The sequence below is a fragment of the Zingiber officinale genome, chromosome 8A (genome assembly GCF_018446385.1).
Source record: "Zingiber officinale cultivar Zhangliang chromosome 8A, Zo_v1.1, whole genome shotgun sequence".
NCBI lineage: Eukaryota > Viridiplantae > Streptophyta > Magnoliopsida > Zingiberales > Zingiberaceae > Zingiber > Zingiber officinale.
Genome location: NC_056000.1, coordinates 62,710,619 through 62,734,857, shown reverse-complemented (window position 1 = coordinate 62,734,857; position 24,239 = coordinate 62,710,619). Strand labels below are relative to the sequence as shown.

Below are 24,239 nucleotides of genomic sequence, written 5' to 3'. Positions count from 1 at the left end.
CTTATTTTAAAAAATGACATAAAGTTAAAAATCATTAAAATCTTCAATATTTCACGTTAACTTTATACAACGTAATCAATATGGACTTCTATCAATAAATATATTTCATAAAAGTTTTGTAAAATAATTTTAAAATAAATTTTCAATCATGATTTATGAGCAAAATGCATATTACTTGTACAACTTTCTAATGATTTGTCAATACAAAATTAATATGATTTGATAAAATTGACTCATTTAAATGCATCAAATCAACATTTTTAACCTAATTCATCATCCTAATTAAAACCTGACTAAGTGTTAATACACAGGCACAAGTAATCTTGTGATTTCTGTGAGATGTAAAATTAAATACTTCCCCTACAGATTGTTTCAATACAAGAAGTCTCTACTCTCCACCACGATCATCCAACGATCGATGGTTACCGTAACACTGGGCAGCCTTCAACAACGACGCCAGGAGCTGTCGGGCACGAGGCCAAAGGGCAGCCATCCAACTCGTTGCCCCACCAACGCAGACTGACATTCTCCAGCTCCAAGCAGAGATAGATCAAAACGGCCATGAACGCTAATCCTGCGTCCAACGCACCGGAAAGCACGTAATTGTGCCGCTTCCACCAGTCCCTTCTGTACCTGTATACCACGTAGCCCGACAGGAATCCGACCAGAATCCAAGTGGTGTAGTTCACCGCAGTCGCCGGCGGCATGTCCCCGGTGGCGCCGATCAGGATCGGCATGTTGATGAGCCTGATCCACTCCTTGTCAGGGAATGCCCTGTGCGCGAGCCAGACAAGCAGCGGCCCTACCGCTCCGACGAGGAAGAACCAGTTGATGGCGGCGTACGTGCCGAGATTCCCGAAGATCCGGCGAGGGCCGATCAGGCCCCATATCACCGACGCGTCGTAGAAGACGTGGTCGCCCGGGCAGGTCCACGGACTCTCCGGAGACAACAAGCTCTTGTTGCAGATGTCCGGAATCGTCTCCATAAGCCACCACGCAGTGCTCAAGTAGACAAACGCGGCGATCAACGTCCCTACCACCTGAGCCATGAACATCGTCCTCGGCGGAATCTTCATGTAGTGCCCCAACTTGAAGTCTTGCAGGAACATCAACGCCTGCTTCATACTGATGAACCCGTACACCTTGAAGCACATGTTCGCCACCGGCCGGCCGGGGTACAGATACCCTATAATGTACTCTGTGATTACGTTCAATCCCGGCGTCTGGTTCATCAAGCAGGAGATCGAGATATCAGTTTGTCAGTCAACTCACCGTCTGACGGAGAAAGAGTCGAGTTAATTGGACCTTATTGGTGGTTGCTGTGATGATTCCGACGGGGAGCGTAAAGAAAAATGCAATGGAGCAGGCGAGCAACACGCCCCACCACGGCAGCTGGAGCTGGTCGATGTAGTACTCGCAGGCGAAGATTGTGAACGCCATGTTGGCGACAAGGATCGCGATGAACCACCACTGAGGGACCTGCTTATACCTGCTCATCAATCTCGTGTGGATGTCCATCTTCTGATCTTTGAAAGCCGATTTGCTCATCTGCCAGATTTCTCTGAATTCGACGGCAAATTAGGTAAGAGTTTTCGACTCCGTGAGCGTGGAAAAAAAGCAGGGGAGGCGGTCTTCACCTTCCGTGGAAGAGGAGGACGTGCGAAATGGTGGCGGTAAGCGACGCGAAGCCGACGCCGTAATTGCCCGCGAAGAAGGTGCTGAGGTAAAGCGGCCCGTTCTTCTCATAGGCGTCGATGTCGAGGTGGAAGTTGGGGTCTATGATACCGGAAATGTTGTACCTCTGCCCGGTGGAGGTGAAGAGGCCGTCGGAGAAGATTGGGAAGCTCTTGGCCTTGTAGAAGTCGAGCCAGTAGCCGATCGGCGTGATGATATACATGATGAGCACGAAGCCGACGGCGACGTTGGCGGTAGCGAACCAGGGGCTGGCCAGCGGGCTGCCGAGGTAGGAGGAGACGGTGGACCAGTCGAGGCCGACGGCCCCTAGGCCGAGGCCGTAGAGGCCGGAGCCGAGCTGCTGCGCCAAGATGGAGCTAGGGAAGACCCAACAGACCCAGGAGAGGGAGGTGAGCATGGAGAATAGGTAGCCGGGGAAGACGTAGTAGGCGAAGCTACAGAGGAAGGCCACCGTGAAGAACTGATTCCTTGTCAAACCTCCTTTTGCTGCTTCTTCCTTCTCATGCAAAGCCCTACATCACCCCAATTTTTTGAAAATAAAAAAATTAAAGTTAAATTGTAAATTCAGTAAATGATTTGATTTAATTAATTTCCTTAATTTATTTAATTTGGTAGGTTTAAAAATATGGGAAATTTGTTTTCTAAGATTGCAAAGTGGCATGAGGTAAAGCCATCACACATTAGACAAGTGTAGTTATGAGGAGACGGAAAATTTATTTTCTAGTGTGTTAATGATAATAATGAATGTCCATTCAAGGAGTTCTTTTCATTTCAATCAAAATCATCGAAAAAGGAGTCCCAACTTTTATTTAGTTGTCTTGTGGATTTTAAATTCTATAATATTTTTTATGATCAAATTGCATTCTATACGATTGGTTTCATAGAAAATTGAATTTGTGTAGATTTTTTTCAAAAATAGGTTTATAGTAAGGATCTTAAACATTATAATTTTGACAAAAAAAAAAGGTTTTTATTTTTTTAACTAGAAAATTATCAATAAAATTTATATTTTTCAATAAGAATTATAAATATATATTTTTAATTATTTTCCAAAAATATTTGTAATTCTAGATTTTACTAAAATTAACCAAATATTATCATGAATGGGAGCCTTAAAAGAAGAATATAATAAATTTGGTGCCTCCTTGACGGGTTGAATAAAATGGCTAACGCGTGTTTTTTTTATTTGTCTTAAATATTTGGCCGTAAAAGAAAAATAATAATAATTTCATCCCTCACCTGAACAACGAGACCTGCACTAAATTGTACGGCCACCACATCGCCGCCGGCTCTACGAGATACCGCCGGAATATTCCCGCCCATCCGAATCCCAGCACCTGCTTCATTTTTCAGCCAATTTTTAGAAACTGAAATTCTTGTCACAAATTATTTTCCTAAATTAATTAACAAAAATAATTGTGCCTGCGTGGTGATGACGACGACGAGGGAGACGAAGAAGTTGAGGTGCTTTCGGTAGAAAATCTTGATGGCGGTGACGATGTGGATGGCGTAGACGCTGCCAGCGCCGGAGTTGGCGAAGATGGTGATGAGCACGTGCTCCTTGATGTTGAACGGCCCGGGGTTGAGCGAGAACTCCCACCGGCTTCCCCGGAAGAAGACGCGGTCGGTGATCGTGGCGGCCATGAGGTGACCGAGCGGCACCACCGCGATCTGGGCGGAGATGGCGGTGATGGACAGCGGCTCCTTCCGGTACCAGAAGAACTGGTTGAGGAAGGAGAGCAGCACGCAAGAGGCCGTCCCCAGCACCCACATCCGGAACGTCAGCGCCGGCGTCGATGGGTCGTCCTCCACTGGCACCGTCAGCGCCACCTGCTCCACCGGCGAGTTCTCCAGCAACTCCTCCCCTGTTTCTTCTTCCTCCGCCGCCGCTGCCGGTGCCGCCGCCGCCGCTGCCGACGGCGCGGCTGCTTCCTCGTGAACTGCATGACGTCGACATCGGTGGGCGTGAGATGGCTGAGGAGCATAATACAAGCAGAGAAGCAGATTAATGGCGGATGAGAAGCTTACGCAGCGGAGTTGTGATCATTTGATGCTGCTCTGCTTCTTCTTCTTCTTCTCTTCGTCGATTGCCCATTATTGTTGTTCGATCTTTCTCTTTTTCCTCCTCGAATTTTTTCGCTCGATTTCTGTTGATTTAGATGGGAATCCAATCGGAGGAGAAGAAATTGAAAGGACGGGAGTTGTCTGTATTGATAGGAAGGGGATCGGGGGATCTTCAAATTTTTTTTAGTTTCTATTTTTTATTTTTTTTATATTAATTTAGTCGGCCAGATTCCAGAATGATGGCAGCAGCTGCATGTAGCTGGCTGACCTTAAAAAAATAATATAAAAATTAAAAAAAAAACAGATTTTTTCTCTCATTTTATAAAAAATAAATTTAAATGCCTTCGGCGAAAAAAATATTTTTAGAACAATTTTTTAAAAATCTTTATTAATATCCAAATGCTCCCGAATTGATAAATTTAGAAATACATAGGAAGGGTATTTTTATAATAAAATTGTTTAGAGGTATTTTTGTATTAATAAAAATATAACAATATTTATAAAATGCTATTTTGATAATTCTAGTGTATTTTGTTTTTTGAAAAATAGTGTGTTGAGTCGAGATTCACATCTCTAAAATATTAAGTAATATTATATTTGTTGGAGTTTTTAAAACCCAAAAAGATCTCTCAAGTCCATGAAAAATAAAACAGTTACATGATAATTCCTAAATATAACAATTTGGCACAAAATATAACCAGGTTCAGGCAACGTATGTAGACGGAGACATGTGAGTTATGCAAATTGAATATTTTACTTAATTTTAAGTTTTTTTCCCCTATTTTTTTATTTAAAAAAAGAGTTGAATTAAGGATCCTGTTTTTTCCGGCGTTGTTCGATTTATTAATTCAACAAAAAATTGCAAATCAGATGTGTTCACGTGTCCTAACGAAGAGTCAGAAGGAAAACATTTCTCCATGAGTTAAAAAATATATAATAATAAAATAATAGGAAAATAATATTAAATATAGGAATTTAGAATTTGATAAGTATTTAATGTACACCAATAGCTTCCAATTAACTACGTTATCATTTTAAGTGCCTTGCACGAATCATATATATTTTTGCCAATCTACCCTTAATCTTCACTCAATTTACTTAAAACTTTGATAATTCCAAAAATCACTTAAAAGTTAAAACCTCCGCAACTATAACTCTGGTCCTCCTTCATTTCCTTACCTTCTTCCCTTTTCGCTCGTTTTTTCACTATAAATAAATTTTGTGTCAAACAAATTAGTTAATAAATGATAGACTTTGATATTTGCACATAAATCTTTTTGAAAAATTTATGTGCGTGTTTTAATAGTTTACAGAATGATCATATATTACAAGATCTATTTGAGGTTAAAATCCGATGGGTCCGAATTAGATAGTATAATACAATTATAGTAAAAATCTTTAAAATTTTATAGTACATGATTAGTAATTTTAAAAAAAAAATTGAAAAGTCATTTACATATAAATAAATTAATATTTTTACATATGCATTATAAACACCACAAATATATAAATGTACAAATTTAAATTAACTAATTATTTAACTACCGTTTTGGTACCATAACATTCAATAATATTTATATTTTCATATAAAAAATAAAAAAGTATAACATTTTTATTAACTCAATAACAATAATCACATTCAACCTCAAAAATATTCCCTTTATTCACAATATATCACAGTTTAAAGGCCAATAAAATAGCTGATGTAGCGGAAACTATTGAAATCTTTGATTTAAACATGAAAATCTAAAATAATCTTCTAATGTCTCATAATTCTAATCCTAAATCAAAGCTATTGAAATTTTTGATTCAAATATGAACGTCGAAAAAATCTTGTAATGATCCATAAAAATACAAACTTATTGCAACGCTCCCAAATGAGAAACTTATTATCGATGGTCAAAGGCGGCTTGACTGTTCCATTAATAAAGCCAATTTTATTCTTAGCACTTAATTATCCATAATTATTTCTTTTGAGTGATTTAGAAACCAACAACATGCCAAGATGATCAAATGAACTTAAGAGGATTTGGTAGGTTGAGCGAAGATGCAATTGACTTCTAGTCAAGATTGATCAAGTTGATCATGCTCGAGTTAACTTGATTTGAGGTTTCGATGTTTGGTCAATATGTTAGTTGGTCGAGGGAGACGTCGAGTAGGTTAAGGTTTATCGGATATTAACAATCGATCAATATGATAAGTTGGTTGAGCAAAAAGTTAAGTAAATCACGGTTGACCGGATACTTCACAAGATATAAAAAGTCCAAGTGGGTCACGCACGATTAATCAGACACTTAGCGATTGAAAGTCAATCAAGGAGTTGACATAAGAAAAAGAAAATCCAAGTGAATTATAGTTGACCAGACACTTCATGATCGAAAGTCTAACATATAGTTGGTAAGAAAAAAGTCCAAGTGAGCTATAGTTGACCGAACACTTGCCGATCAAAAGTTCAATAGGGAGTTGACATAAGGTGTGAAGTCCTGATAGGTCAATGTTGATCGGATGTTAATGTTAAGACACTTCGGGAGCTAGAGGGGTGTGATTAGCTTCAATCGCTTCGTTGATGATGATTTGCAGTGAAAAACTCTAAGCAATGCCTGACACTAGAATTTACTTGGTGTCCATCTCCTTGAGGTGACTAATCCAAGGATCCACACAGTGCCCACACTCCACTATAAAGAACACTTCTTATCAAAAATAATCCGGAGGTGGAGAAACTTCGTACATGCTCACATACAAGAATACAATGAAAACAAGATATAAATACACAATACAAATGAAAACCTTGCTTTCTTGATCTCTTATTGCTTGAAATGTCTCTTGTAGACTTGAAAATGCAGCAACACCTCCCTCGGAGTCTTCCAAGAACCGACAGTGAAGAGTGGAGAATGAGAGATTATGATTTAAATCTTTGAACATCTTTATATCCCACGGATTATGGTTCCCAATTGATTGACCTTATCCCCAATCGATTGCCACATTAGATCCAAGCAAATCTTGTCATCCAAACCTCGCAACAACTCTTTGCTTCTTCTCCTAATCAATCACCCAATCGATTACACTACATCTTAATCGTTTACCCAATGATTCAGAAGCCCACTGTTCGATCGCGAGCTTCTCCCAATCAATTAAGAAAACTCCTAATCGATTCGACACTCTTGCAAGGAAGTTACTATGCTTCACGACAAACTCCTCTTAATCGATCAGTTGATTGATCAAGCATGCTCCCAATCGATTACCTAATTGATTAAGTAACTCACTATTTTGTGAAGAAAAGCTCCCAATCGATCACCTGATCGATTGGCGTAGCCCTTGATCAATTGTTCAATCGATTCAAAACCTTTCTGTTTTACAAAGAAAGACTCTCAATCGATCACATGATCGATTGCTTTTGGCCGAATCGATTACCTAATCCTAACTTGCTTAACCGAAGTCTAGGGTTCCCTTGCCCAGCCTCTGGTCAACTGTGATCTGCTGGGACTTCTTCACCAAGTGTCTAGTCAACCTTTTGACCCACTTGGACTTTCTCTCGTGCCAACTTCTGGTTGGACTTCCGATCACCAAGTGCGGTCCTCCTTAATCCACTTGGATTTTCCTCTTGTCAACATACGATCCTCCTTGACCCACTTGGACTTTCCTTTGCTTAACCGCAGTTATGACTTCCCTTTACACATGTGCAGTCCTCCTTTGTCCACTTGGACTTTCCCATGCCTCTGAGTTAAGAATTTACCCTTGCCTAACCCTCGAGTTAGGATTTTGCCAGTTAAGTATTCAATCCTCCACAATCTACTTGACTTTCCTCTCACATGTCGTCAAGTATCCAGTAAACCTTGATCTACTTGACCTCTTTAAGATATTTTCCAAATATATTATCCAAATATCGAAACTCAAGCTTGAATCCACTCGAGCTTAGTCAAACTTGACCCAGAAATGATTGCACCAACAATCTTCTCATTTTTTTATATTTGACAATATGTTTAAGTTAGGCTAACCCATATTAACCCAACTCCATTTTACATCTCATGCCAAAGTATGAATATGAGTTTCTAACTTAAACATCACATTTTCTCCCCCTTTGTCACACATCAAAAACTCTTCATCTTAAGGCTGCATTTGGTTCAAGTTATCATGCATTACCTTGGTTATGTGATTATCAAATAATCACATAACCTTAGTTATGAGGAATGAAACATAATCTAATGTTTTTTGGTTTAATTTAAGTAATGCAATAAAACCTTATTTGTTTGAAGGTTTTAGTATATAACATAGTGTGATATTTTTCCATGTTATCCTTGGTTTAATAATGATAATATTACTATCAATAGTGATATATATAAATAAATAAAATTAGATAACATTTTATTTTTTTATTATTATTTTAGAATTTTTTAGATAATTTTATTGGATTTTAGATTAAATCTATTTAATTTATCTCAACTATAGCTAGGAGTTGATTGATTTAATTTACTAAGTTTTAATCAAAATAGCAAAGTTAAAAAAAAATCTTCGTCATCTTCCTCCACAGATTTCGCTTGCTCTCACCGACGCTGACACTCTCGTCTCTTGCCATCGCCCTCTGCTGCCACCTCCGACTGTCACGCCTTTGCGCTCTATTGCCACACGCGCACAAAGATTCAGTGATCACCTCTGACATCGCCTGCTGCCACCTCCGACACCACCTCGTTGCCACCTCTGTCTCCACCTCGCTACCACCTCCAGCACCGCCTCACTGTCGATCTAGTACCACCTAGCTTGATGACCACGCCTTGGCTTGCTCCGATCGTCATGCCTTTGCGCTTGGTTGCCACGCGCGCACAAAGATTCGAAGGCGACCTCCAACACCGCCTACTGCCACCTCAGGCACCGCTTCACTGCCACCTCCAGCTCCACCTCACTACGACCTTTGACACTGCCTCGCTGCCGATTCGACACTGCCCATCTCAACGATCGTTCCTCGGCTAGCTCCGATCGTGCTTTGTTTAGAGGTTAATTTCAGATTTTTTTTTTTACTTAACCTTCGAAATCGAGAAAAACCAAGGTAGATAAAGGTTTTTCGATTCCAGGTCAGATGCCCAAATTGATGACGTTTGATGACATGTAGGAATTGAGAAAAACTTTGAAATCCCAAAAAACCTTGAACCAAACATGATTATCATGGATAACCGTAGATGGATAACCAAGGTTATCATGATAACCCTGAAGTAAAAACACCCTAAGAGTCATTATGTTTAAAGAAATCCAATGAAAGTCTCATACCTTTTATTGTATCTTATGTTTAACCTTGAGCATAACTCTATCACAACGAAGATTTTCAATCTTATATTATTTCCAATGCTCATCCTGGAGCATTTATAACAATGAAGGTTTCCTACCTTCTATTATTTTTTTTCATCCATATATAAAAAAATTATGCTTTGAAGGAAGATCTCCCCCTCAAAACATATACTAAACTTCTATCATTACACCAATAATGATTTAGAGTTTCTAAACCTTTAGGAAATCTAAAATTGAAGTTTTGAGGTTGAAAATTCAAGTTTGAAACTAAACTTCCTCCTAAACTTCAGGTTAGTTCCTTTTAACCATTCCTTCCTTATTTTTATCAAAAAAATTTTCCCTTAGATACTTATCAAAGCACTTTAGAGGGTTAGGGATGGTTAACTTGACTAAACATAGCTTAATGGACTAAAAATCTGACCACTTAAACCAAAAACAGTCTTCCTAATGGATTGGTTTCAGCTGCCAATCGATTCTGGCATGTCTTAATCGATTGAAGTTGAGTTTCAATCGATTTAATGACACCTCAATCAATTAGCTGATTTATTTTACGAGCCTCTGTGCTCGATGAAATGCATCTTAATCAATTAACCAATTGATTTTGGTGTTTAATGGATCACTTGATCAATTCCATGAGTCTTTGTGCTCACGAAAAAAAACCTTTAATCGATCATCTGATCGATTCACTCAAGTCCTAATCGATCACTTGATCAATTGGAGTTTTTAATTTTTGAATTCAATTTCAGAAACTCATAAATAATTCTATGATTATCAAAAAATTATAAAATTTTATGTATACATTATTTATGTCATATATTATCATGAAAAAATAGTTGTGTATGAAAATAACTCTTATTTTCAAATATTGATATAAAATTAAAAATTATTGAAAAATTTCAATGTTTCACCCTACTTTGTATCTAACTAATCAATGGTGATGTCTATTAAAAGATAGACTTCACCAATATTTTTTAAAATAATTTTAAATGCTTTTCAAAATAAATTTTCAACCATATTTTTTGAACTAAATGTACATGACTTGTATACTTGCTTTCCTAATGATTGGATTTCACATACTCATTTGTTTGGATGAACTTAAAACTCAAAAGAATACACTAAATTAATATCTTGAGTTTTGTTCATCTTCCTAACATTTCACTTGTATCTAATATGTCTCATAAACACATACAAGTCAAACCTATGGTCTTGTGAAATATAAAATGGGTTTTCACTAAAACTAAGAGATCATGTATATTTAACTAGATATTTAAACTTTGATCATCCAACTTACAATGTCAATTGATGTCATTATCCTTAATTTCAAGAAATAAAAAATAATGCATAAAAATGATTATGACATACATCAAATACACATTTCCAAAAAGAAATCTATCATATTTAAATGATATATGTATGACATGACATATGATATTTTTCATAAACATATAAATGCAAAAGCAATGATGTCATGACATATGATAGGACACTTAATCATGACAATTTTAACATAAACAAATACATAGATTTTCTATATAAGTATTACTAACTAATCGCTAAATTTAAAAATAAACCTAATTTTTCCCTTATCCCCTTAAGAACTTGTCAAAATCTCAACTTAGACATTTTTTTTACTTCTATCCTAATTGTGTCAATTTGATCATCAATTCCTCAAAAATATTGGCACACTTTTACTTTTCAAGAGTAAAGATTTAAACCTTCATTTTCAAGGTGTAGCAATACCTTAAAAATATCTCAAAGTACCAACTTCACAATGATTGGGTCAACTACCTTTGCAAATAGAGTTGATATTCTCTAAACTCTAGGGTGTAGAGAACACACTCTTAGAAACTCAAAATTTATTGGTGCTCCTTGGATATTATAGATATTCATTAGGGATAACTTCCCTTAATACCTTTCTAATGATCTTTCTAGGCTTCTTAGAAGTCTTGGTCATACTAGTCGTTTTAAGGTTACTTCCAGGGATAACTTTCCTTGTTATCTTGACTTGATTCCTAGACCTAGGGTTAGTGCTATAGTCATATGAAACTCTATGTTATGAGAGCATAGTCTTTTTGGTTTTTAGTTTGTATCCCAAACTTCTCTTGTTATTGAATGTCTCTTGTCTATCTATCCCTAGATTTTGTTCATTTGACCCTTTAAGTAAATTTTTTATTTTTTAATGGATTTTTCTAATTTATTAAGTCTTGACCTTAAGACTTAATTTTCTATATTTAAATCCTTAAATTTAAATTTTTCCTTATTGCCTTGGATATTCTTATTTTTAGGCACATATCTAATTTTCTTAGATTTCTTGCCTAATCAATTTTCTACACTCCTATCCCTAGGTATGATAGTCCTAGAATAAAATGATTTATAATTTTTCCTAGGTTTTTCATACTTCTTATTTTCATGATAAATCATATTAAAATGATAGAATTTATTTCTAGCATGTCTTTTTATCATAATTTAAATAAGTATCATTAATTAATAGTATCTTAGGCTTGTCTTTGGAAGCTCCTCCTTGATTACAGTTTCCTCCTTTGTTCTTGGTCGAACTTCTTCCCCTTAGACATTGGTTTCGGTAATATCTCTTTTGATTGCAAGAAAAACACACAATGTGCTCCTTGGCTTTGTGTATCACGGGGCCGACATCCTTTGGCTTCTCCTTACCCTTGGATGTCACTTGACCTTTCTTCTTAGTCAACTTTGGACACTTGCTCTTGTAGTGTCCATTCTCCATACACTCAAACTAAATGATATGATTTTTATTTTTATGAATTAAAATTTTTATAACTTTGCTTATAAGGGTGACACATTTTTCTTCATTTGATCCGGAAGTAGAAGCTTATTCTTGTTCCGGTATCAATTAGCTTCGCTCCCCCTCAATCCTTGAGATGGATGACTCTTCAACTTCATCCTCGAATGTTGAGCATCTCTCAACCTCTGAAACCTCTTGTTCTTGATCTAAAGTGTTTCCTTCTTTGGATTTTACTTCACTTTGCCCTGAGGTTGGATCTTCATGAAGTTGTGCCAACTTGCATCATAGCTCCTAGGCATCATGATATTCTCCAATTTTGCACAATATGGAACTTAGCAATAAATTAATAAATAATTTGGTTACTTTCTCATTTGTCTCACATCTCTTGATTTGCTCTCATTTCATTTCTTATTCTTGAAGAGCTTTCCTTTTGAATCTCTCAGAGCTTCAAAACCCTCCATTGGAACAAACCATTGCTCTATATCCATCATAAAGAAATTTTCAACCTTTGATTTCCAAAGGTCGAACCTTCCAATTCCAAATGGTGGATGTGCTCGGATATCATATCAGAATCCATCTTGGCACTCCATTTTTTAAATTGAGATCTTGAATTATAATTTCTTGAGTGATTAGCTCAACTCACTTCGTTAATGATGATTTATAGCAGAAAACTCGAAGCAATACTAACACTAGGATTTACTTGGTATTCGTCTCCTTGAGGTGACTAATCCAAAGATCCACACAGTGCACACACTCAACTATGAAGAACATTCTTTCTCGAAAATAATCTAGAGGTGCAGAAACCTCGTACAAGCTTACATAAAAGAATACAATGAAAATAAGATGTAAATACACAATACAAATGAAAACCTTGATTTCTTGATCGCTTGTTGCTTGAAATGCCTCTTGTAGACTCGAAAATGCAACAACACTTCTCAGAGTGTTCCAAGAACCGACAATGAAGAAGGGAGAATGAGAGATTATGATTTGAATCTTCGAACAACTTTATATCTCGTGGATTAGGGTTCCCAATTGATTGGTCTTATCCCCCAATCGTTTGTCATGTCAAATCCAAGCAAATCCAGTCATCCAAACCACATAATGACTCTTTTCTTTTTTTTTTCTCAATCGATTACATGACTTCTTAATCAATTATCCAATCGATTTAGAAATCCACTGTTCGATTGCGAACTTCTCCCAATCGATTAAGCAAACTCTCAATCGATTTGACACTCTCGCGAGGAAGCTTCTATGCTTCGCAACAAACTCCTCTTAATCGACCAGTTGATCGATCAAGCATGCTCTTAATCAATTACCTAATGAATTAAGCAACCCACTGTTTCCGAAGAAAAGCTCCCATGATTGATTGGCTTAGCCATTATCGTTTTCTCAATCAATCCAAAATCTTTCTGTTTCACGAAAAAAGTCTCCCAATTGATCACCTGATCAATTGGCTTTGGCCTAATCAATTACCTAATCAATTGCTCAATGCTAACTTGCTTAACCTAAGTCTAGGGTTCCCTTGCCCAACCTCTGGTTAACCATGACCTATTGAGATGTCTTCACCAAGTATCTGGTCAACCTTTTGACCCACTTGAATTTTCTCTTGTGCCAACTTTCCGTTGGACTTCCGATCACCAAGTGCAGTCTTCCTTGACCCATTTAGATTTTCCTCTTGTCTAACCGCAGATAAGACTTTTCTCTTGCCAACGTTCAGCCCTTCTTGACCAACTTAAACTTTCCTTTGCTCAACCGTAGTTAGGACTTCCCTTTTCAGGCGTGCAATCCTCCTTGACCCATTTGGACTTTTTTTGTCTAATCGCAGTTAGGACTCTTCTTTATCAACATGCAGTCTTCCTTGACCCACTTAGACTTTCCCTTGCCTAACCCTCAGGTCAGGACTTTACCTTACCTAACATCTGAGTTAGGACTTTACCCTTTCCTAAACCTCGAGTTAAGACTTTGCCGGTCAAGTATCTAGTCCTCCACGACCTACTTGACTTTCCTTTCACATATCGTCAAGTATCCGGTCAACCTTGACCTACTTAACCTTTGCATATATTTTCAAACATATTGTCCAAATATCGAAACTCAAGCTCGAATCCACTCGAGCTTAGTCAAACTGGTCAATCTTGATGTAGGAATAATTGCACCAACAATCTTCTAACGGCTAGGCAACGAGAAAGTTTCAATAGAGTAAACTTTCGAAGATCATAACTTTTGACTCGGATATTATAATAAGATTATTTTTTTGTACGAAATGGAGCTCATTTAGATATCTATATTTTTACTATTTGCCAATTGATTGGTAATTGAAGCCTATTTCGGGTGAACAGAATACTTTAGAATCGATTAGAAGCTATCAATTAATTGTAAGCTATCAATCGATTGGGGGCAATCAATTGACTAGTAAAATAGTTGTTTTGAAGGTTTAAATGATCATAATTAACATGACAAACGATTAGTAAATAAACTCAATCGATTAGTAGGCGGAAATCAATCCATAAATCAATCATATAAGTAGGGTTTTGTTTGGAGAAGAAGACGTCGGTTCTTAAGGTTTAATTTGGAGCAAAGTGATATTGTATTTCTAGACTAATAAGAGACATTCTCAAACAACAACAAGCATCCAAAGAAAAACTTAATTGTGTAAATGTGTTGGTTTTGATTTCGTTTGTATCTTTGTATTTGTCTGTGTTGTTGTAAGAATATCTTATAAGAAACTTCTCCACCTCCGAAAGGTATCTAAAAAGAAGAAGTTTATAGTGAAGGGAAATCATTAGGAGTAAGGTCTTAGATTAATTAGTCACCTAATAGATGGATACCAAATAAAATCCAAATAAAATCCTAGAATTGTATATATGAAATCAAGTTTGAATCCAAATTTCCACTATACATTCAAATAATGAATACAAGATCAAGAGATCAAAGTTAATTACCTCCTTCACTCACAAGGTCCAAATTAAACAAATAGGTTTCTCTTCTCGTCCACCGATCACTGTTATAACTTATTCCACCATCCATTTGTAAGACAAACGAAGTTTTCTTTACACTTTACTTTTCTATATTTTACTCAGATTATTCTTGACTTTGACTTTGACATTCATTCATGTTGTTAAAAATAGACCATGCATTTTTATCTAAAAGACAGAATTCTTGTGAATTTAGGATAAGTTTATTTTTTTTCTATAATTTTCTTGTGAATTTAGGATATCAATTGGTACTAAAGCCCAATTATTTTTGTGAAATCATACCGTTGAGAAGATAACAAAATATTAACTATGTCGACTATAGTTTTAATTGTGATATTGAGCCATAGGTTTGAGTTATTTGTGAATGGATGGAAGGAGTTTTGGAAAGGATGGTTGCCATGTTTAAAAATCAAAATAGAAGAAATTCGGTCGATTATAAAAGTAATTACTGGATAAGCTGAGAGTTTTTATGAAGAAAAAAAAATTTATTTATAAAGAAGATGTGAACAATAAAATTGAAATAGTCAGATTTAGAGATACAATTTATGATGAAGATGAAACTGAGTTAACTAGTGAGCTAGTGTATGACGAGATTGACATCACTGTTCTCATCATCGATTCCACCATCGATGGCTTCGAGCACACTTTGCTTGCTTTTACTCTTGGAGTTAAACAGATGAATTACCACTGTAACAAGATAGTTGTAACCACCCCCAAGTATGCCAAGGCAAGTGCTTTGAGGATGGCGATGGAGATTAATTACCTAGATTCTGTTGGCAGCCCAATCTGTCGATGGGCAGATTCGAACGGTTGCTGGAGAAAACCTTAAGCAACTTCGGCATCAGAATCTTCCTCTTTTCATCCATTCGTTATCCACTGAGCTATCAAGTGAACATAAAGCTTCTTGAATCTCGTAGACTTGCTTGCTTTATACTGAAGAATTCTCCGGATACAAAGGATGCTGCCCGTAGGGAAGAACTGGCTCAGAGTTGGGTCAGTATGGATCCATCTATTAAATCCCAAGTGAATGAATCCTTGTTGCAGACACTTGCATCATTTGTTTCTAAAGCGCAGCACACCTCTTGTCAGGTCATTGCTAAGGTTGCATCCATTGAGATACCCTGGCGCGAATGGCAGGAGTTTATAGTAAAGCTGTTGAACAACATGACTCAGCCAGATTCCCCTACTCCATCAAAGCAAGCAACATTGGAGGCATTGGGCCATGTTTGTGAGGAGATTTCTCCTCAAGACCTGGAGCAGGGATGAGTAAATGTTATCCCAAGTGTAATATGGTTGTTACATTTGGTCCAACTGCTTTGACCATTGAAGTTAGGTCAGGTGAGAAGTATTTGAGGTAGGGATGGAATCAGGAATTTTATATCAAGGGATGAAATGTATGTATTTATGTTGAGGGAAGACGACCGGGTCGTTACCTCCCATTCGCCTCTCTTTCACTCCTTATTTGTATACCTCATACACCTCTTATACTTAAAAATTGAAGGAGACTGCCGCCATCATCGTCCCTCCCTTTGGCTCCGTCCTTGATTTGAGGGATACGAAGATGGATAAGAATAAAATCCACGATATCATGTGCATTAGTGGATCAACAAAGATTTTCAAAATCCAACAACTTTTAATAAATTTAATTGATTTGGTGTCAGATGAACTTCCTCCTGTGCTACCACTTGATAGTATTTTAAATTTGAGATTGAATTTTCTCCATCTTAGGGAGGAAGATGTATGGGAAAAATTAATTATAATATTTTTTATTATTTTTATCGAATTATTTATTTAAGGTAATTTTAATATTTCTGGTATTTATGGGTTAGAGTTTGTCTATATCAAATACTGTTTTGTTAATTTCAATTTTTGTTAAAAAAATTCTTTTTCTATAAGGGTTTTTTTCTTTATAAGATAGAAATTAGAGTCCAAATATTGAGATTTCTTTTAGTTTTAAAGTTTAAAGTTTATATAAATAATTACTTCAGTGTTGTAAAGGATAATTTTTTATTATTGTTATTTTGACAGAGTCGTTATTTTACTACTTCTTGGTATTGTTCTTTGAAGAAGAATGTTCCTTCTGATATTTATGTGTAAATCAACAAAATTGATAGTTATTTGTTGTATTAAAAATAGTGCATTTTTATCTAAAAGAGAGACTTGTGAATTTAGGATAAGTTTATTTATTTTCTATAATTTTCTCCTAAATTATCCCCTCTTTCTCTCTCTCTATACAGTGTGCAATTGTACATGCGGCACAGCGTATCAATGTTTTTTTCTTTCTTTTTTTTCTAATATAATTTTTTTTAACTCTCGATTCCTATTCCTAAAATTTAAATTTTAGGCTTCCCCAATTAGAGACAAAGATTTTCAAAATCCAACAATATGTCTGTAGAATTTATGGATTTGGTAACGGATGAATTTTCTCCTGTGCTATTAACTTGTTATTATTTGAGACAGAATTTTTTCTATCTTGGAGAGAATGATGTGAGAACGATAAAATTTAATTTTAATATTTTTTTTTTTATTTTTATCGAGTTATTTATTTAAGATAATTTTAATATTTTTGATATTTATGGATTAGAGTTTGCCTATATCAATGTCCTATTTTGTTAATTTTAATTTCTATTAAAAAAAACAACGAAACTAATAATTATCTGTTGTATTAAAAATAGTGCTTTTTTATCTAAAAGATATACTTGTGAATTTAGGATAAGTTTATTTATTTTCTATAATTTTCTCCTAAATTATTCTGAGTTTTTTTGTTTTCTGATCACTTAGAGGTGCATTATATATATACATTTCTATCTTTTCGGCACCAAATAGCTTAGATTTGTTTAAGAAAAAAAATTCCAAATTCAATTCCTTAAGGCATTCCCCATCAAAAGAATGAATCATATGAGAAAAGCATACAATTACAAAGAAAATCAAGGATACATATCCACTACTAGTCATATCTATTGTGTGATTCAACAACAACTCAATATACACATTGATCCATATAGGTTTCACTCATTCAATAGTAGTTAAGGTGGGTGCGGAGGGTTGGGAATGTGCATGGCTACCTTGTTGGGGGACACAAATTTGATCCCGTTCAATTTGGCATCCACATGGATAATTTGATTGAGTGCTGATACCTTCGATTGTCAACATGAACCACACAAGTAAGTTACGCGTGATCCTGTCCAAAAGTAGGAATGTGGAAAGTTGAGGATGTGACGGATTCGTTGACCGATTGTAGACCTCGCTCTACTCTGCAAAATAAGTAACGTCAGTGCCAAGACAGGGAAGGGGTCCCCGGCGTTGGTCCTCCGACACTCAAGCCAGTCACTGGAATAGTGGACGAAAGCGGAGTAACAGTAACTCTAGCGCAAATAGCGAATTACGCGTACCTTTGCCGGTGATGGACCCTCCTTTATATAGAGTCCTGAAGGGCGACGTGCACACTCCTCAAGGCGTGAACACATTCTCCAATATGTCCCATGAAAGGACCTATCAGGAAAATATCTCTGACATCATACCTTAACAGGACATGCATATCCTTACAAGACAATAGAAGATTCCGCCGTATGATCCGCTTGTTGACCATGCCTCGTGTCAGCGACACTATCTCTCAGAAGGATATCAAGTGATACGACCACAGTCCTGCTGCTTGGTCGAGCGGGGTAGCCGCTCGGGCGGGACCCCTCTGCTCTATCTCAGTCGCTCTTCCCTGCGGTGATTGTGTAGTAGCGTGACATCCACATTCGGACAAGCTCTCCGGTCTCCTTGGCGTTCTGTTGCTCCATATTGAGAGTATGATTATCTTGTCATATTATTCCGAGTTGGACAGGTGGCTTGGTCCGCTCGGACACGTCTCGTGCCGGTCAGGTATTGACCGTCCTGACCGGCCGTTGCAATCATCCTCCGTTCGACCCTTTGACACCCTAACATTGATCATCTTGACTTTAACCTCCACTTTGATAATTGATCCTGTGCCAGATGAGCCTCCATATATCACCGCCTCTTCTGCATCTAATATAAGCTTCCATAATCGAAAACCCTAGCTAGACCTTATTGCAAAAGCCATGAAGGAACCATTAGCTCCGTTATTATATAGAGAGAAGAAGAGAGGGAATACATTGCTTGCTTACCTACACTTCCAATGCCCATGTTTGTCCACTCGTTAATAAGTTCATATTAGTTCACAAAATGAACAAACTACTTGGTAGAATTTACTCCATTTTCAAATATGAATTAATTAATGATATTTGAATTGATCAAAGAAAATGACAGCCATGACTTGTTTTTGAGTGACTTAGATTATTCAACTCAACCATAGAATTAATTTTTTGCCTGTGAAAGATCGAAGATTAAGGTTGAAGAAAAGGGCGCTTCTCAATTAACTCTTGTTTTTTTTCTCCCTCTCTCTCTGATCTTGTTCACGCGTAATAATCTCAAATGAGGAGTTTCTATGCGCTATGAATTTTGATGAATATAATGATAGTCGTCCATCCCACTTATAGTTGTTTGATCTAGTAATTAATTAATTACTAGATCATGTAAATGTTGCCGCATGATCTAGTAATTAATAAATTGTTGTAAGGAATTAACCTTGGTAGTACTTCATTTCAATAGAAAATAGTCTGGTTAAAAATGCTAGACCATCTCATTATGATAGTTTTTTATTATTATTTATTATTTATTATTTCTTTAACAGCCACTAACGAGATCCCACTGCATCGGTAGTTTTTGTACCTTTAGACTCACATACTGATCTTTTCACTAGTAAATTTCATCTCGGGGTGATGATCTAGTAGAGTACTTTCTTAATTTTTTAAGTATATAGGAATTGAATTTTAACTTTTGTAAATTAACGAATAATTTTTTTTTAATGGACGATTGACTTAATAATGGTAGGTTGATGGATCATTTGTTGTAAGTATTTTTCAATTTACTTTAGTAGTTAGTAGAAAATTTTCATGAAATCTGATGATTACCTTCTGAATTAACTGACGTATGCAGGATATCTATTTTTATTTAAAAAAATCTAAATAGTAAATTTCATGATAGAAGTATTACAATCAAATTTTATACAATTTGAATCATGTACTCGTTAAAAAAGGGAAGTCGTCATCATAATGGTCCTTCCAAGATCGCTCCGTACTCTTTAAAAAGAAATAAATTATGAAGATATTGATTCTAATATAGATCCATTAAAGTAATTATTCATATAAATACCAATTACATTAAACCGTGAGGGCACGATTTAGTCATGTAGGTCATTTATAGTGGTTTCAATTAGGACAAATCAAATTGACACGTGAGAATGAAATTAAGGGTTTCAAGGCCAGTGGTTTAAATTTGAACACTCAGGTGCTATTCAACAAAAAAAAAAAAAAAATTAAGGGCCTGTTCTGAAATTGTCCTTATTTATTTATAAAATAATTATTAGGCATTACTAATAAAACAGGGGAATGATTAATTTGAGAGATGTATTGTCAGAAGACACGTCAGCTTCGGCAAATTCGAGGCCCCACTTGAACCGCCCCATTTGGTTGGGTGAAGCCGTTGGACTGTTGTCAGGTGATACGCCCATCAATCGTACACTCCCTCAACTATTCAGCAGCTAAATTTTCTTTTTCAATTTTAATAAAATGAAAATTCTTAAAATATGGTTTTTCTTTTTAAATTATCTTCTATTTTTTTTCCTGAAATATTTGGAATGGATGTGCATGTCGCTGGACCAAGCTCATTTATGGCCCAATATATTAGGACCCAAGCCCATTTATGCCCAATGGATTTGGACCCCAGCCCATTTAAGGCCCAACGTATTAGGATTCTTTACCATATTATATCATTAGGGGTGCGTTTGGTTCAAGTAATCATGTATAACCTTGGTTATGTGATTACCAGGTAATCACATAACCAAGGTTATAGGGAATAAAACATAACCAAATGTTGTTTGGTTCAACTTAGGTAATGCAACAAAAACTTGTTTGTTTGAAGGTTTTAACGAATACCTTAGTTTAATATTTTACCGTATTACCCTCAGTTACAAAACCAACTATACATAATAATAATAATAATAATATTATTATTATTATTATTTATTATTATTATTATTATTTATTTATTTATTTATTTTTTAATGTTTTTTTACTTTTCTTTTTCCTGTATATTTTTTTACTTTTTTATGTGTTTTTTTATTTTTTTAATGTTTTTATATTTTTATATTATTTATATTTATATTTTTTTATTTTTTACATTTTTAAAATTTTAAATTTTATTTATTTATTTATTTTTATTTTTAAATTTTTTATTTTTTTTTAAATTTTTAAAAAAATTTTAAATTTTTAAAAAATTTTTAAATTTTTAAATTTTTATAAATTTTTTTTAAAATTTTTTTAACATTTTTAAAATTTTTATTTTTTATTTTTAAAATTTTTATTTTTTAAAATTATTTATTTTTTTTAAAAAATAAATTTTTAAATTTTTTAAAACATTTTTTTATCTTTTTAATATTTTTTTATATTTTTTCTGTTTTTTTCATGTTTTTTCTTATCGGAGGGTATTTTTGGTAAAAAAAATCGTTACACCCGGAATCAACAAAAATCTTAGTTTTCTGAGGTTTTCCGATTCCGGGCTGCATGACCCTTTTGCTGACGTGTCGGACATGAAACATTACTTGGCAAATCATCGAATACCTAAACCAAACAAAGTTTTTGTTGATAACCTTGGATGGATAATCAAGATTATCAAGAATAACCCCGAACCAAATGCACCCTAGGGGATAGGCAATAGACGTGTAGATTGAGATTTGGATTAGAATTTGAGAGTTACAACTTATTACAATTGTGTTTGAAGGTTTGTGAAAAATTATATTATCCATCAGAAACGAAGATTTAAAAATAGAAAAAAAAAATAAAAAGGAGCTTTTCTGGTTGTTGGGCGACGATATATATGATAAGGATTTCACAAACTTTAAATAGTTCTAGCTAACGAACATAATTATTATTATTTGATTTTTTTTTATCCGTAATCGATCGGATGCCCTCCAAGCTTAGCTCAAGAACAAGTTAATTGGCGATAATTTTAATGATACATCAAATTAATGATGTAAATTTGTTTTTGATTAGCGTTGGTTTTGGATTCAAGTTTCCGCCGCACATTCAAACGACAAGTATAAGATCTATCAATAAAACGATTAGAGCTATTCACTCTTTCTAACTCACACAGGTCTTAACAACATTAATGAAAGTTTGTGTATTGAATTGCCCTTTTATCATCCCGGTCTACAAAGAATTTTAATTACGAATTTGCAATGAGTCATACGGAGTTGTGCCCGTGGATTTACTATTGTGAGTTCCTATCTTATGCTTCTTCTATCTTTTCTTTTTTCTGAATCTTCCATTTTCTTTTCTTTTAGTTGATCTTTTTTCTCTTCTATCCATCTTTCCGAGTAAACAATACATGCATTAAAAATACACTTTTTTTTTTAATTTTAACTTCAAATGTTTCTAGAATGCAAGTAATAAGTCTCTTATTTATGGTGCAATACATCAAGATTCTTTAATATTTAAAGAGTTGGCCTTAGGATTGGCTCAGTTGATAAGTGTATATGACAATGATTTTAATTTACCATTTCTGTGAACTTCACTTATGTACTTATCAATTTGAGTTCCTGCTGAACTCCCTCTCAATGATATGAAATAGTTGTGAGGGGGCTGTTAACATGACGATACTATATATTTCTTTTAATATTTAAAGAGTCGTATGTCACAAACGGTTGAGCACATAGACGAAATTTCATGTGTTAAAGTCTCTAGGCAAAGACGAGAATGACAATTGAAAGACACATAACTATCGAAAAGTGACACGCCCATCAACTAATTAGTAAGTTAACATGAGTGAAGATATTGTAAAAACTTAAAAGACACATAACTTTATAACCCCTCAAGATTTTCCATTAAAAATGTAAAAACTTAACATATCAATCTATGGAAGATAAAAGAGCACAGACATAACTTAAAATAACTCGACATATCAGTCTATAATTTCAAACATACAGAACAATGCATAGAGGGGGTAGTTTGCGATTCGGAAAGGACTAAAAACATTCAAAAAAGAATCTACTATCTTTATCAAAACCAACTTAATCGATTTAAGCGAATAAGCTCTAAGAATAAGTATAAGCCAACAAGCCACAAGGAAAAGGATAACATCACCTCTTCTTTTAAACCAATCCATGAAAGCCATGAAGGAAATTTAACAAGACCATGCTCTATTCCTCTCTCTCTATATATAACAACCTAGCTAGCTATATGAATCCAGCTGGTGTAATTTACTCCCTTTTTTAATATTAATTAAGTTTAAATTATTATTTAATGTAATTTGATTTATTTTTCTTTACGCGCAAATTACCAAATCAATTGTTCGAAGTTATTCTGCCATTTGCGTGTGCAAAATTTTCTTTATATTTGACTTAGAGTCTTCTTGTTCTAATTTTGAGATGAACTTATTACTATTGGCTTGACATGGACGTTGACTTGGATAACTATTAACTTAGGCCTTATTGTAATCTACGAATTAAGGAACAATTACTATATAGAGAGAAGAAGAGAGTGAATCATGAGGGTCTAAGAATCTGACCCCTTCTAGATGTGTCTCCATGAATGTTATTTGATTTACTCTGGTGATTAGTTGACGGAAAAAGGAAAACTTGTATGAGATTGGACTGATCACTCTTATGATTAATTCATTCGAATAATTAAATACTTAGTACTAATTATGAAAAAAAATCCATTACCTGATGAATATGTTCGTATTAATTCACAAAATGAACAAACTACTTGGCAGATCTAATTTACTCGATTTGCAAAGATGAATTAACGACATTTGAGTTGATCAAAGAAAATGGGGTTATGACTTGTTTTTGAATGGCTTGGAATATTCAACTATAGAATTATTTGCTTGACAATGATCGAAAACTAGTTAGGAAGAAAAGAGCACTTGACTATGAGCTTTTAGTGACTTAGATTATTCAGCCATAAAACTACGAGGTTTCTCTCTATGTAAATGTAACGTTCACTTGACTTTATTTTAGTTTCTAGACTATTGGAAGATTATTGGTGTAATCATCTCTAGGTCAAAGTTGACAAATTTGATTAAGCTTGAGTAGATTCGAGCTTGAGTTTCGATGTTTGAATAATGTTTAAAAAATATCTAAAAGAAGTCAAATAGGTCAAGATTGATTGGATACTTGACGATTTGTAAGAGGAAAATCAAGTATGTCGTGGATAACCGGATACTTGACTGGTAAAGTTCTAACTCAAGGGTTAGGCAAGAGTAAAGTCTTAACTGGAGATTAGGTAAGACAAAGTTCTAACTGGAGGTTAGACAACGTAAAGTCTTAATTGGAGGTTAGGCAAAGGCAAAGTCCTGACTCGGAGGTTAGGTAAGGCAAAGTCCTAACTCAAGGGTTAGGCAAGGGA

At 35.2% G+C, this 24,239-nt stretch overlaps 1 protein-coding gene across 1 annotated transcript; it reads right to left on the bottom strand.

Moving 5' to 3' along the window:
• Positions 1 to 294: 294 nt before the first annotated feature.
• On the bottom strand, positions 295 to 3,989 carry LOC122009273 (oligopeptide transporter 7-like). The gene is made up of 6 exons (XM_042565376.1): positions 3,724 to 3,989; positions 3,118 to 3,635; positions 2,935 to 3,032; positions 1,638 to 2,207; positions 1,306 to 1,561; positions 295 to 1,223 (listed from the first exon to the last, which is right to left on the bottom strand). Exons 1-6 carry the CDS (start codon positions 3,788 to 3,790, stop codon positions 423 to 425), a joined length of 2,310 nt encoding a protein of 769 aa, XP_042421310.1. The 5' UTR covers positions 3,791 to 3,989; the 3' UTR covers positions 295 to 422.
• Positions 3,990 to 24,239: the final 20,250 nt, after the last annotated feature.

Bases quoted from the DNA above. Each gene is read 5' to 3' on its own strand.
- LOC122009273 (XM_042565376.1), bottom strand. From the start codon at position 3,790: ATGGGCAATCGACGAAGAGAAGAAGAAGAAGAAGCAGAGCAGCATCAA. The intron at 3,636-3,723 runs GTAAGCTTCTCA...GACGTCATGCAG, and splicing joins AATGATCACAACTCCGCTGC to TTCACGAGGAAGCAGCCGCG. The intron at 3,033-3,117 runs GCACAATTATTT...AAAATGAAGCAG, and splicing joins TCGTCGTCATCACCACGCAG to GTGCTGGGATTCGGATGGGC.